The 15,554-nt window shown below is 44.1% G+C and overlaps 1 protein-coding gene across 1 annotated transcript; it reads right to left on the minus strand.

Annotated features, from left to right (window-relative positions):
- Positions 1-1,556: 1,556 nt before the first annotated feature.
- Positions 1,557-7,551, minus strand: CCNA1 (cyclin A1). The gene is made up of 8 exons (XM_074149115.1): positions 7,423-7,551; positions 5,939-6,179; positions 5,597-5,718; positions 4,650-4,873; positions 3,835-4,039; positions 2,796-2,909; positions 1,940-2,073; positions 1,557-1,608 (listed from the first exon to the last, which is right to left on the minus strand). The coding sequence occupies exons 1-8, from the start codon at positions 7,549-7,551 to the stop codon at positions 1,557-1,559; spliced, it is 1,221 nt and encodes a 406-aa protein (XP_074005216.1).
- Between the last annotated feature and the right edge of the window lie 8,003 nt (positions 7,552-15,554).

The raw sequence follows: 15,554 nt of genomic DNA on the forward strand, positions 1-15,554 counted from the left end.
AGATCTGGTCACATCTGTCATTGTCAGTAAATACCAAGACTGATTGATTTACTTGACTAGCAAACGTTTGAAGCAAGAGATCAGTAACTGCTTAAGCTAGACTGAAACTTAAGGCTCCCCTCCCTTAAAGGTTATTTATTTTGAGACAAGTGAATTAGTCATGACCACTACCTCCATTTTTGAGGAATACAAGCGTTTGCATTACTAGTAGGAGTCACCAGCCTGGACGGGGGAAGAAAGTCTTGCACACAGAAGTGAAACCCCTGAAGCCAAGAGCCTCATGACACGCACACTGGTATAATCAGGTTTTAAAATTAAAAAGGCTTGTTAGCTGGTATTTAGTACTTCTGCTAAATTGCACATTAATGTCAAGTGTTAAGCATATTCTTGCTTGGAAACACATCAGGCCCTGCACAGATTACTCTGAGGAAGCAGTAGGCACTGAAGATTTTAAACTCTTACAGCAAGAGAATGCCCCAGAACTTACCTTGCCTTTTAGATAAGTTGAATAGTTCTCTACATGTTGACCAATATGACCAACTATTTTTTTTTCCCCAACTCCTTTGTACAGCAGTTGCATTGAGGATACTCAAGGTAGTGTTTTGTTTGTTCTTTAAGAACACTAACAAATAACTGGGGGGCATAAGACAGTGCCCCAGGATAAGACAGTTAATAGTTAGCCCTGTCCCATCACCCCCTCCTTCCTGCCAAGGGTGATGTTTCTCTGGACTGCATAGCACACATGTTCAGCAGTGCTCTAGTGGCAGGAGAGGTTCTCTCAGACAGTTATGCCATAAGACTACTCAATACCACAAGTATGACACAGCAACCATCTCATTCAACTCCACTGTTCTAGCACCTCACACACCCCAGCTTCTTCCTAATAGCTGTCAGCATTGCTCTCTACTGCAGTCTGTCCACCAGTGTTCCTAAGGCTCTGCCAGCCACCATCTCCCATTCTTCGAACTCCCTGCAGAAGAATCCTCCTTATTCACCTCAATAAAGGCAAGTTTGACTTGCACCTCAACATTGAGGTCTTCAACACACATGTTCAGAGCTCATAGACTGCTTGCATCTGGATGATTTTGCTGTGATACGGTAAACAAGTTCTAGAAAATAGGGTCTGTTCATGGCTGCATGATCTTGTCTCATAGAAGAGGAAGAAACAGATAACTGCAGCAAGTCACCCATGTCTATAGGGATGTCAGGTTGTGTTGGTTCAAGCCACGCTTTAGCCACTGCAGCTACCTTAAAAGCCCTGCTCACAATTTTGTAGAAAGCCACAACCTTTTTCACTCACTGTTAAAACATTAACAGGAGTCAGAAGATTCACAAAGGAACAGTGTAATAAGACATTTATTAAAAGTGCTGTCAGTTTTATTAAGAGCTATAGTCTAATATCCTTTTTTGAAAAGGCATGTAGTTTAAAAAAATACTAGCTTAAAACCAGTCTGATCACTGTGGTTACAGACACATGACCTGCAGTGCTCTATGAAATATTAGACCAGCTTTGCTGATTAGGAGGAAGTTATCTCCAAGTCCAGGATCCACAGTCTCTATTGTAGAGGAAGAAGTGCTGGAGGTTCCATAAGAGACGCCTGCAGGTACCTGGAATAGAAATGCAGTCACTGAAGATATTAGTTTAACTGACAAATTAAAGATACCACCTTCTTGTGCCATACACTGAGGAAGAAAAGAATTATCCTGCAATTGCATAAGAATTTTTATCCAGTACATCTGTATACCTATGGATGAACTACTCTTTTGATCAGAAAATGTCTTCCCCTCAAGAAGCTGATAAAGGCTTCCATTTCAGGAATAGAAACTGACCACTATGAGAAGTTTTTGAGCTACAGCAGCTGTAGCCCAAGCTGCTAAACCGAGCTATCCTGTGCTTATCACCTCCAAGTTACAGAACACTGGCTTCCTGGTTACTTACTTTGAGTGCTTATACTTCTCCTTAATTGCTTGCAGTTGGCAATGGGGAGCATCAAGGCATGCTTTATGCAGATCAGTCAGGCAAGGCACTATCTCTCTTAATGAATACCCAGTGAATGCAGCAAGTGTTTCTGGCTGGTCAGAGCAGAAAAAACAGTGTTACTCTATCGTAGGCAATATTCATCTAGAAGATGCATTTTCTACAGAAGCAGGAAGCCATTTCCACTACATCAGTGCTCACTCTAGATTCTTTAGGCTTAAAAAGGATTCAAATGTATCTTGCCATCAGTTTTACTCTAGGTCTTATCTGGTGCCAGGAGATCTGACAAGGAGATCCTTCTGCTCTAAGTATGTGGCATCCATTACATCTCTTCTGGATTTTGCTCTCTGCTGAAGCCGTTCCTCCAACACATACCTGAGAGGCTTATCAAGGCCTGCATTAAAACAGCCACTCAGTGTGATCACTCCACTCAAGTGGACACATGCAGCTTTCCCCTCCCTCCCAGAAAACCCAGAATTGGTTTTGGTTTTTTTTTTTTTTTGCGGGGGGCGGGCAAGGGGGGGAAGAGGGGAGAGTGTTAAATTTTGGAGATTAAAAACTGACAAGGCCTTAGGTACAGACTTGATGTGAGCAAGACAGCGAGGTCCCTCCCATTTCAGAGAACAGACAGGGTATTTCAGGTTGATTTAACATTCATTTATCAGGTAGTCCCATGAGCCCAGGAACAGCAACTCATTCTAGGATTTCGGCCTTTATGACAACATACTTTGAAGCTACTACTTCTGCTTCTCAGCCTAGTTCTAATGATAACATGAAATGCTTGAGCTACTCATTAACATGCAGTTGTTGTTCTTACCCAGAAAGTCCTGTTCACAGTATAGTTTGCTAGACAGTAGGCTGCTGCAGCAGTTTGTGAAGGAAGGTACTTCAGAAAAGGATCAGCTTCAAGGAGACTCAGCTCTGCAAGATACTGAACAAAAAAAAAAACAAAACCAACAAACAAAAAAACCCACAAGTCTTGCAAACAGAATGGGCCTAGCTGGTACAGTCAGTCCAATACAGTAAGCACTGAAAATTGTCAGTGGTCTTGGTTGCATGTAAAAAACACGCGTTACATGTCTGGTGGGTAGAAATAGCATTCTAGTCCTGTTGATCTTACAGGACAACCTTTAGCATTTTTTCAGTGGTGACAGGAAGACCAAACAATCTACACTGCAATCTGAAGTTCTGGCCAACATCAGCTCTGGTGTTATATTACAGATAGAAACTTAGAAAATTCATGTTTTGTAAAAATGAAAGACAATTTTCCCATCCTCCAAGGCTCTTGTTCATATAGGTGGACCTCACTTGCAGATCAGGGATAAGTGGACAGCTTTAAGAACCAGAATTTGGGCTCCACTGGAGTAGAGTCACTCTACAGTCCTACACCCTTTGCAGATAAGAAGCAGGTCATATGTTTTACTATAAGCTTGAGTTACCCTGTTTCTAAGCAGGGCTGCCTATGCAGTTACACAGGCATTTGCTGTGTTATTGTGTAGTAAATATCTAATACCACCAGACCCAGGGCAGACTTGCTATGCCCTCACCACTGAAAAAAACAACCGGACTCCTACCACCTAGCTGCCTAAGTCAGTGCAGGCTGACTAGACCAGACAGGTAGATCAAAGGATTCTACGAGACATTTATCCAGAAGTCTCAGTACAGAAACATCCAGTTTTAGGCCTATTGCAGTTCCAGGTAAGACTTGGCTTAAAAAAAAAAAAAAAAAGAGTATCTTCTGATAGAGCATAGTATAGTAGCAGAACCTCTCTGTTCAGGTAACTTAGTGAAATAGAAGTGGTTCTGCTTCTATGATCACTTCTCCCCCTCAGTCCTAAAAGGAGGATAATTCATACCCTTGCAAAGTTCTCTGTCCTCATACAGACTCCATGCCTCTGAATATACTGAAGGAGGAACTGGTTGATGGTTGGGGCTGTTAGGTCAAAAGCCAGCACTTTGAGAAGCAGGTGTTCCATTCTTAGCAGCTGCCTCTTTGTGTAGGTATCATCTGTTATATACACAAATTCATCCACTCCTGGTGGGTAGATCTCTTCATATTTCCTGAAAAAGGAGTACAGAAGCCACATTTGTCATCTTAAAGTTACAGTAAAAGAAAGCCTTCTGTTGGACCATATCAGGATGAACATATGACATTAAGACTTGTCTAGAGCTCTTATTTTAGTCCTTCCTCCAGGATAGGCAAAAATTTAGTTTCAAATTTAGGCAAAGATTTTGAGAGGAACTCCAAGTCATCAGTCTAGACAGAAACACGCTCACATAGTTCTCTACTAATAGCAAGCTCTCAGAGAGAAAGTCTCAGTAACATAATGCACTCCAGACAAAAACCCATGCACTCCTAGGCTATGCTGGGTACCCTTTCAACTTTAACCTTGAACTGCTTTATTACAGATTGCAAGCATGCATCTACAACAGCCTTATAGGCTAGCAGCCTAACACAGCAGTGTTTTTGCTCCTGCTGTTATGGTTTTCCCACTGCAGTTCCTCGTATCACAAACATTAAGTGTTTAATTATGCTAGTGCCAAAGTAGGCAAAGTTGCTAATCCTGAGGTATCATGGAAAGCTACCTTCAGTCCTTCAAATTAAGCTAAAAGATTCTGTCCAAAAATAAGTTTTATCTCACTGATATTTCAGGAAGTGATAAACACTTACGCAGCCAGAAGAATTGCTGCTGTTCCTACAAGCTGCAGCTTCCCTCTGAGAACAGACATGCAGGAAAGAAACCTGTCCAGGAAGTTCACTGCCAAGTACAAAGTCTCCGTCCGAAGTTTATATTCTTCCCCAACTTCCACCAGCCAGTCTACTAAGATGGCACGCATTCCCGTTGTGATATCTGGTTGCTTCCTCATGTAGTTGGGCTTGGGCCTGAATCTTACCTGTTTGGAGAGAGAGCTGAAGAATCAGGACACTCACCCTGAAGAGAGCCATTGATGGCTGAGCTGGTTAACATTCTTTATACTTATAGTGAAAAGAGCATGAGTTGTTCCACTATTAATAACTCATTACTCCTAACCAAAATTATAGTGCTTGTAGTATTAATTAGCAGCTAGTAGCATCTCTAGAAAGTAGTATTTCTACACTGAGGAGATAGAAGCTACTGTGTTAGTAGCAGAATAGTAAAAGACCTCCTGGACTATAAACAGCTTCTGCTATCAAGCACATATGAGCCATTCAGAGGCACCTGAAAATAACTTTGAACAAATCACACTTCTTCCCCTCTTCCTGTTGGGAGACTGCACTTTACTTCTGATACAGAAAAGTAGGAAAAACTACCACTGTAGGAAGAGAGCTGTCAGGGAGATCACATCCAACTGATTTAGTACTTTTGCAGCATTCAACTCCCATCTGCAAGAGTTCTTCATTCCTAGGAGTCAAGAGATGCTCCAACAGTGGGGTACTTCTGGGATGCAGAGTAATCCTGAAAGATCTTATTACTGTCTAGGAGCTGCTCATGAGTCTACCTTCAGAGATGCCTTTTACTGCTTACTTTGTAACTCAATGGCAGCCTCAAGTTATCCTGGGGCAGCCATAGATCTTTGCAGTGTTGCAGCCCATCACAGAGACCACAAACATCTATGAGCTTGTTACAAGCCACTCACTTCAGCCTCTCGGAGGTACTGATGAATGTCTTCTGCATACTCTCCCACAGTCAAAGTTATGGGATCTCCCATGTGATCCTCAGGCTGGGACTGGAAGGATGTGTCTACTACCATTGGAGATCCTAACAGGTAAGAGGAACCAGCAAGACATTTTAGTAATTAGCCCCTTCTCCTGCTTTTTCTAGCACAGAAGTGCTGTACCTCACATAGACACAAACCAGGTTATGTTGAAGTGTTATTTATAGTAACATAAGCTACTTGCTAGCTTACCAGCATCATAACTCATAACCACCCTACGTGTACTTGTGCTGTAGATACCACCTCCATAGTAACAGGCGTTACCTGTACTCAGATCCAGCAGTAGGTGAATACTGGATTTCATCGCACTAGTATCCAGTTCACACAGGCTTGATTCCAGCTCTTCAGCCACCTGGCAGCTGTGGTTTTCTTTTTCTGGTTCATCTACGTAGATAGAAAATCCTTGCTTTGGTGCAGCATTGACCATGCGGTTGGGTAATTCATCTTTTCCAGATGAAGGGATGGTGTTTTCAGAGCCAGGGAAGCGTCTGATAACAGCAGCACCCTGAAACAGAGCACACAGCAATGCTGTGGGAGGGCGACTCGGGAAGAAAACAACAGTATCACTTGGTTTAGAAAATAAAATCACTTTCCCTGCCTCACAGACACCAATAACATAAGAGTTAACTGGAAAAACCACCCGCTACAACTGGTGCTTCAGAAGTACTGCTTGTTGCTGTCTTGCTGCAACAGACTCCTCACAGAAAAAGTGAGGTGTAGTCACAGTCGGGAACCAGGGGAGTAGCCTCATCTCCAGTGCCCACCCCCAAGGAGAATGAGGCGAGGGTGCTGCTCGGTTCTGAGGGGGCTGGCAAGTGCCGGGTATGCTCCGAATTCAGTTCCGGCAAGGAGCTGCTGCTTTAAAGTCCAGCAAGTTAAAGCAACAAAAAGGCTTAGGAAGGATTTCACTGGCAAGAATATGGATTTTATGCTGAGTTACAAGCCAAATTTTGAACTTTTCAGCTCAAGCACCACAACATGTGACCAGGATACAATCCTTCACATCATCTACTATCAGTGAGCCACCAACTGGGTTAGGGGCTTCACAAAGTCACAACTGAAAGAAGCTTGTTCACACAGGACACCTGCTATTTTAGGTCCTTTAAATCGCATTAACACTTTCCCTGCCACACCAGCAGACCCCAGGAGGCCTCAAGGAACACAAAAATGCAGACAGACACCCTGCTGTGAACTTCAGCTTCTTGAAGGCTCTGGCATCCTCAAGGAAGCACGGCTGGCCACATGGCAGTGGGACTTTGGGGTAAGCATCAGTGAACAGACTCTTCTTATACCCTCTAAAAGTCTATGGGGTGGTAAGTGCCCAAATAGCCTCACCGCATCTCCCTCCCTTCCAGGGGGGATTATCTGTTCAAAGCATTGCCGGGGGGGGAGTGCCAGTAGATGAGGACTAAGAAGCTACTAGCAGGGTTTCTCGGGAAACTCACGCTCCTTCACCGGAGCCCGATTCCGCTCCTCACCCCGCCGCCCCCAGGCCTTTACCTGCAGCCTCGGGAGAAGGTGCGTGCCCCGCTCACGCCCGCGCCAGGCGGCCGGCCCCGGCTCCCAGCCCGGGGCAGGGAACTCCCCTCGGCCCGCGGGGAGGGCGACGGGCCGGGGGCTTTCTCGGGGAGCCCGGCAGGTGGTCGCAGCCCTTCGGCGGGGAGAGGAGACGCGGCGGCCGCCGCACCGCTGCCGGGGCGGCCGGGCGGGCAGCAGCGAGGGAGGCTGCTGCCGCCGGCGGGGCTCACCTGGCCGCCGGGCCGCTGCTGCCCGTTCTCCGCCAGCACCCCCAGCACGGCCCGGCCGCTGCTGCTGCGGGGGGCGGCGGGGCACAGCTCCCGCCGCCCCGCCCGGCTCTTCTCGCTGACGCGGCGCATCGCCCCGACAGTGGTACCTTTCGGAGAAAAAAAAAAAAAACACAAAACAAAACAACAACAGAACACCACAAAGTAAAGCTGGGGGGAGAAAAACAACCCCAAAACAACCGAGCCACCGCAAATGCTTGGTTACGCCTCAGGGAATCCCCTCCCGCCCCGCAGGAAGGCAGGCTGGCGGTCTGCCACGCTGCCGGGGAGCCCGCACCGCGCTGCCCGACCCCGCTCGCCACCGGCCCCCGAAGGACGCTGCGCCACGCACCGCCGCGGAGGCTGCCCGCCCGCCCGCCCTCTCTATATAGGCGGCGGCCGATGGAGGCGGTGGCTGTTGGCCGCGGCCAGTTGGAAGCCCGGGCCGCAACCCCCGGCGCCGCCGCCCTGGCAACCCAAGCGGCGGCGGGGTCGTCATGGAGACCCCGGCGGGGGCCGCCCGCCGCGGGCCCGGCCGCGCTGCCCCGCTCAGGCCACGCACCGCCCCGCGCTGCGCCCGCGGAGCGGCCGCGGGCACCGGTGGCTGCCCGAGGGCCGCGGCCCCCGCCGCCGCCCCGCGCCTCGCACTGCCCGCTGCTTCTGAACATCCAGAATGTAAGAGAAGGATGTACAAGTGACAGCTTTACGGGGCCAGTTGAGGTTGGAAGAATTTGACTGCCCTCTTTGATAATGGAAAATAAAAAAAAAAAAGAAAAAGAAAAAGGAGATTTTAATTGATTTAAGTGTGGCTTTGACTCCCGTGGCACTTTGATAAAGTCTAAGCCAGGGGACAACTGCAGAAGTGATTGCACAGTTGGTACACAAGAGCAGTTGTCAACTGTCAATGATGGAAATGCAGAGCTTTGTGAGGAATTAAGCAGCAGTTCATCCAGTGGCACCAAAGATTTTCACCAGAGATGTGGGTAATGACACAGACAGCACGCTTACTAAATTTGTTGGTGCTGGGAAGACCTGTGGCTGTGCTGGGGAGGAAGATTAGATCCCAGAAATTATCTTGACAAACTGCAAAAATGTTCTGGAAAAGTGACAAGCACAAGTGCAAAGTCAGAGAGAGCTATCGGCTGCAGAAACGCAGGATGGGGAACAGCCAGGTAGGTAGCAGCTCCATGAAGAATAACCAGGAGGTTATACTGAACCTCAGGTTGAGCATGAGTCACCATACTCATGGCTGTCCTAGCGTGAGCGAACTGGAATATAGCTTGTGTGGCACTTGATCCCTCTGAAAGTCCATAGTGAAGACAAAAGAGCAAGCAGTATGAAAGCCTAGAGCTGAGTGTGACATTTAGGTTAGATGTGAGGATTGTGATGCTCCAGAAGAGGCAGGATTGGAAATTGGGGGATATCCCTTTTTGCAGATCTGTAAGAGCAAGTTAAAGAAACTACTGTCAAAAATGTCTCTGTCTTGGGCATTTGTGGTACTTCGTGAGATACTCTCCGATGTGACTGAAATATAGAAGCTATGATCCAAAATTTGGATACATCTTATGCCAGATTCGGTTTTGCAATTCTTGTCATCCAGGCTGTATTGTCTGCATTTTTTCTTTCCACTTCTCTTACGTTTATTTTTTAATCGACTTCCCCTCCTCTCCCCGCCCCCAAATTAATTTACTCTAGGAGGCAAGTGGTGTATCTCAAGGTGAAAAATGTTACCTGTGTTTGATCTGTTGGCCATGTAACACTACTTTTCCTTTTCAACGGGAGGATCTCCATGTGCTTGCAGCAGCAAGGTCGTAAGCAGGTAGTTATCATAGTGGAGCTGTCACAGCTACAGGTGTGGGCACATGCAGGTCAGGGGGACAGAAGTTTACGCTGTACTTCTGTGTTCTTCTCTTTCTTTCATGTCACCTCTAAACCCCAGGTTTGCACAAGGAAGACTTCACTTGGGGACACTTCTTTAAACATTTTCATGCGAAGTTTTTATTTCTGGAAAAAATCAGTCTAGCTGCCAGCCTTTGAATTTAGGTATCAGCTTAAGTGGAACTTTAAATATTTTTTATCCCATTCTTTTGATGAGATTATCAAAAAAATGTTGAAAAAATCCTGTGCTATGATATTTATACAATCTACACCAGTCTAAGAAAGGTCAGTGTTAATCAAAACCATTTCTAAATGCGTGAATATTCCACACTTTAATGAAAAATTTCCATTGTAGTAACATTTTTAAACAGCTTTTGAAATTTTTGTGGTTTATGCGTGAAAAAAAAAAGCTCAGTCTCACATTTTTAGCAACATAAGAAGAAAAAATGGGATTTTTTTCCATCAAAGCAAAAATTTTTGTTCTTTAGATTACAATTTAGCAATGCTTTTCTAATTCAGGAGTACCAGGACTCTGATTTCAGTCTCTGATTTCAGTCTTTCAGAAGAATGGAAGTTGTATATTCAAGAGTAAAATGCTAAAATATAAAAAAACCAAGGGAATGTATATATATATTTTTATAAAAAATATAGAATAATTAGGAAACTCATTCTCTCAGGACATCAATGTGATGATGGTTCTAGGGCTTAGATCCCTGAAGACATTTATGTCCCTGCTGCCCTGGTTGCATTCAGCATGGTCTGGCCTGCCATGGACACGGGTGGCTCTGCTCCCAGCCACTCACTGCTGCTGCCACCCTTCTGCTGGCACAAGGTTTTGTGCGGTTGTGAGACAAGCCAAGGACCTATTCCACCCGAAAAGTAACACAGCCACAACAATGGGTCAGTTCTCTGAGCTCCATGAACAGCAAGTCCAGCCCAAAAGAAATGATGAGGCTGAGGTACCAGCATCAGGAAGGCAGGGAGGGTGGTGCCATCCCTTGTCTTTATACACCTAGTACTCCATGCCTGAATAACTTTAAGTGCTGTTTTTTCATAATTTTTCATAATTTTTAAAATGTTATGCTATTCTTTTTCAACACTGAAAATCAGCTGTTCTTTCAAGGGATCTTGTTTTGGCAGTGCCAGAGCTGTTCTTTTTCTTTTCAGTAAAAACATCTGGGTATGATACTGAAATAGATGAAACATTATGCAAGTACATATTTTCAAATAGGTAAATGCTGTTTGTGAAAACTGTCTGTCGCTTATAAAAATAAACTTACCTCTGCCCAAATGTATTTCCCTTAACTGCTCAGTCTCTCCATATGGTATTTAGCACAAGAAATGTCAGAATTGGTAGTTACATGTTTAACAGATAACTCACATTCATACAAAGATCACGTGTCACTCCCATGACATGGATGGAAGTTATTTACTAAATTCATCTTCGGTCAGTGAATGTCCTTTATATCCAAATGCCTACCACATCCGTGTACCATATGGACATAACTGAAGAACCTCAGCTACTCAACAGATGACTTATTCCTATTTTTATATATGAGCAGAATATGGATATCCTCCGTAGTCATACAGTACATTAATGTAACTGAAACGCCTCTCAAATAGCTTTTAATGAGGTTATCTAAGCTCCAGTTTCTCAGGAACTCTTTGAAACAGCCCAACATGGATTAGTACCTGAGGGAGGCCAGTGAGCTTTGCCAGCCACTACTTAATTGTAACAGCAGATCAAATAAAGCTTTGGGCCATTAATCATTTACTTCTGAGCTTCCCTGCGTGTGCTTGAGAGGAAACTGAAGCCTTCCAGAGTGGACCCCTTAGGGCTTCTTGCAGTAATTACTGCCTTCTGATTTCTAGGAAGACAGAGAAGTCAAGAGCAATTCCTGACTTGGCGAGGATGCTTCCTCTGTGGCTCTGGAGAAGACAGTATTAAAGGGATGGTTAGGACTCATCTCTATCTCGTGAATCTTTCCTAGCTCCTTAGCTTTTTCTCCTTTTTGCAGTTTCTTATTTGAATGTTGAAATTTCTGGATTTGGGACCTTTTTCAATTAAAGGGACTTCCCTTCTGCCATGCCATGGGAGCAGGGATGGGCTCCGGCTTTCCTCTCTGAGGACCACTGTTAAGTCCCAACTTCTACACAGCAAGCTCCGTCCAGGCTTCACTTCACGATCCCTGGCATGGGGTGTGACTGTGGATGACCTCCAGTTCTGCCCCAGTGGACGACCTCCCAGAAGTGCCACAGAAGGCAGGGTTTCTTTAGAGACTGAAGAGCTGGATTTTATTTTTAAATTTCCTTTATATATCAACCTTTTTGCAAGATTTGAATTTCACTGAATTTCACTGAATTTTTTTTTTAGATTTGGAAGGGACCATATAGATCATCTAGTCCAACTCCCCTGCTGAAGCAGGATTGCTTAGAGAATGCTACTCAGGACTGCATCCAGGCGGGTCTTGAAAATCTCCAAAGAAGGGGACTCCACAACCTCCCTGGGCAGCCTGTTCCAGGGCTCTGTCACCCTCACCGTGAAGAAATTCTTCCTCATATTTGAGTGGAACCTCCTATGTTCCAACTTGTGCCCGTTGCCCCTTGTCCTGTCACTGGGAACCACTGAAAAGAGTCTGGCTCCCTCCTCCTTCAACCCACCCTTGAGATACTTATAGGCGTTAATAAGGTCTCCCCTCAGCCTTCTCTTCTCCAGACTAAAGAGTCCCAGCTCTCTCAGCCTTTCCTCATAAGGGAGATGCTCCAATCCCTTAATCATCTTTGTTGCCCTTCGCTGGACTCTTTCCAGTAGTTCCCTATCCCTCTTGAATTGGGGAGCCCAGAACTGGATGCAATATTTGTTTAGAGGAGAGAGAAATGTCTGAATAAATGCAGGTGCTTGGTACCATGCCTGGGAGCAGGAGAAGAAATGAAGCATACTATGTTTTTTCCTTCCTCATTCAATTGAGTTTTCAAGCTACCACCACCACCACCACACACCCCTTCTTGCATCTTGGTCATGCTACAGAATCACTGAATCACAGAATCACAGAATGATACGGGGTTGGAAGGGACCTCAGAAGATCATCTAGTCCAACCCCCCTGCCAAAATGTTGCCCTTGTAGGGAGCATCTTTTACCTCCGTGGCTTGAAATCACATAATTCACTCATGCTTATAAACATACAGGAGCAAAACTGGCTTTTGAAAGGAAATAATAACATATTTTGACCCAAAATATCTTTCCATATATTTCTTCCTCTCTTGAGCTTGAGATGGACACAACTGTTTCAGAAGCTCCATCTGTCTACAAATCAGACCACTGTCAGCTGTCCCCTTCTCTCTTTACCCATTGAAGTATTTTTAGTCCCTAGTGTGTTTTGATCCCTAGGTTTTCAGCTTGGCCTAAATAGCTATTTGCAGCCTGGAAATAGCATCTTCACTGGTAATAGAACAGCCATTTTCTTACAAATACGTGTCAGTATAAGGTGGGAAGTGGTTAACGTAAAACTGTTGCAACTTCCCAGCCTTGTTTCTCTAAGTCTCATACTGAATTACAACACAATATTCATATAGGAAAACCCATTCAGGCAGGTTAACATGGAGTTATTATGACCCTGACCAGGTGACATTCAATATTTGGCAAGTTTTTTCAGACCAATGTACCAAGCAATCACACAACAGGTCCTCATGTGCCACAGACTCTTCTGAGGTCAGGTTATTGAGGAGAAACCCTGGAAGTCCCACTGCATAGCAAATGTAACGCATGGCTGCATTACACCCTGGAAAATGTGCCACGGGAGCAGTCTTTGACTTAAGAAAGTTTATAAAAAGGATTATGAAATCTCTTAGGCAGAAAGAGCGGTGCCTGGCCTCAGTGACCTGCAAGGTCTGATCAGGACATTGTTGTATGGTTTTACCATAGCAAAGCAGTGAAGAACATGACCTCTATTCTTTCATATGGCTGTGATTCCTAAGCTTGTGACTAGTTCCCTGGCTGCAGTTTGCTTTGATTATCATACCAGTAAATTAATTTCACGTTATTTAAGAATACATAGATTTTTATCTTGAGTTTCGGTGTTTTTCTGAACTATCAAAATCAGAAAAATGGCCAACAACTAAGACATGAGTCCAGGACTCAGGAGTTGTTGGCCAAGGCACACAAACAAGACCAAGACATAGCTTTGGCTAAGCCAAAAGCTCTCCACATATATTATTAGACAGATCACTGTGGCTTTCTCTATCTGTACTGGATATTTACCACAGGCCCAAACTAGCACCCAAGTCCAAACTTGCCTAGTATTCCTCTGCGTAAAAGCCCACAGTGAATGGTGAGTTTGGACAACCCTGTAGCCCAACAAGGAAAAGCTCTGTGCACCCAACAACTAACAGATAGGATCACATATTGCTGGTAGCATAGGCAGTCACAGACACAGTCTGTATTGCTTGGTTTCAGATAGTGCATTAAAAAGGGACTGAAAATGTACACTAGCATGCAGTCCAGTCATCTATACTGCACAGTTGTTAGTACAGCTCTGACGTGGTCCCTGCTGCAGTTCAGGCTCGTGGAGATGGTGTTTTTCAACAGTTTGTGAGCATAATCCAAAGATGCATATGGCCAGGGACCAGTCCCCATTGGCCATAGGCATGTGGACTCCCTGTTTGATAGATAAGAGAACCTAATATAGTTTTTCTGAGCCTATATTCCTAAGCATAGGTCTGAGAGTGAGGATTGTGCTGGTTCAGCACTCTCCAGAAATGAAAAAAGAGGCCATGATTGAAAGAGGTTGTTAGGATGCAATCAAATTAGTAGTATCTGCCACCTGTTTTCCTTTCATTTTCTTGTGCTTCTCCTTTTGCCATTCCATAACTTTTCCAAATGCCTTGAGTTTTCGCGAAGTTACACTTGTCCAAAAAAAAAAGTAGAAGAAAAACAAAGCTAGAATTTATTTCGTTGCCTTCATAGGCAAAAAGAGGGCAGAGACAAAGAAATAAATACTGTGTTTAACTGAGAGTTTCAAAACACTAAATTGCTTTTCTAAAGTATTTCAGGGAAGTTTTAGAAAAATAAACTATGTTCTGAATCCTAGAAGATGGAAACTATATTGGAATGTTTATAATCTATTGTTTTGTCAAACAATAAGGATTAGGGTTTTTTTACTAATCCTTAATCTAAACTTAATGGTGCAGGTTGTACTGATTATCTAGTGTTAATTGATATAATTTAAATCAGGCTACATATATGCTTGTGAGCTGAGGCTATGTGTAATAGTCACCTCTAAGTTACAGGATGTGAAAGAAAGTAACTTCTTCCAATGAACCTAGTTCTTAAAACTGTTGCTTATGCACACCTGATGTCACCTGATGTACTTTAAAATCTACATGTCTCCTCTATGATGCTTCTGTGAATGATGTCTACATAACTTAAATTTGTAATGCATCACTATTCCTTAGGCTGCTCTAGAAAATACTTCGTATTTGCCTTTCAGAATCATTTAGTGATTAACTGTACTAACTTTGCCAGTGTTCTCTATTAAGCAAGTTCCACTAGGTTTCATGCACTAAACTTTTCAGTTATAAAAAAGAGAACAATCAAGCTACCATGTACATACAATTTACTTTGTGCAAAATTACATTTTCTCTGTGTGTATTAGGGCTTCACTGTAATGCAAACTTTTGTGTATTTTTTAAATACACTGGCTTTATAAGATTAATTAACTTAAAGGCTTAGAGTTAAAGCTTTCTTCCTAAATAGAGGCCTAAACTAATAACTCTTACTCATTATGTGTATGATAGCAGATTATCAAATCTGAGAGCTGAAATTTATCTGGAAAGTGAACGGAGGGATCTTCCTCAAGCCAAATCAACAATCAGTGCAAGAGGTTCATATTGCCTGCAGGATCAATCAAGAGGCTTATTTTGTTACATGGGACAATTTTTGTTACTATGAGCCAATTTCTGATTCTTACTATATTGCATGCCACTAGAGCACATATATTAAATGTAAAGTGGGTGTAGAGTAATTCTTATATAGAGATATGGAGCCAGGAGCATGAAGGAGGACAATAAATCTAGGACCTTAGTAAGTAGAGTGTTCCTGGAAATCCATTCTGCAGAGCAGCCTGGAGACAGCCATGTGAGAGGCTGGTGTAAGAAGAGCTGTGGTGATCCCAGAGCAGCCCTCAGAAGCAGATTTCTGTTCCCTAGATGTTGAACGTCT

The sequence above is a fragment of the Numenius arquata genome, chromosome 1 (assembly GCF_964106895.1).
Source record: "Numenius arquata chromosome 1, bNumArq3.hap1.1, whole genome shotgun sequence".
In the NCBI taxonomy this organism is placed as follows: domain Eukaryota; kingdom Metazoa; phylum Chordata; class Aves; order Charadriiformes; family Scolopacidae; genus Numenius; species Numenius arquata.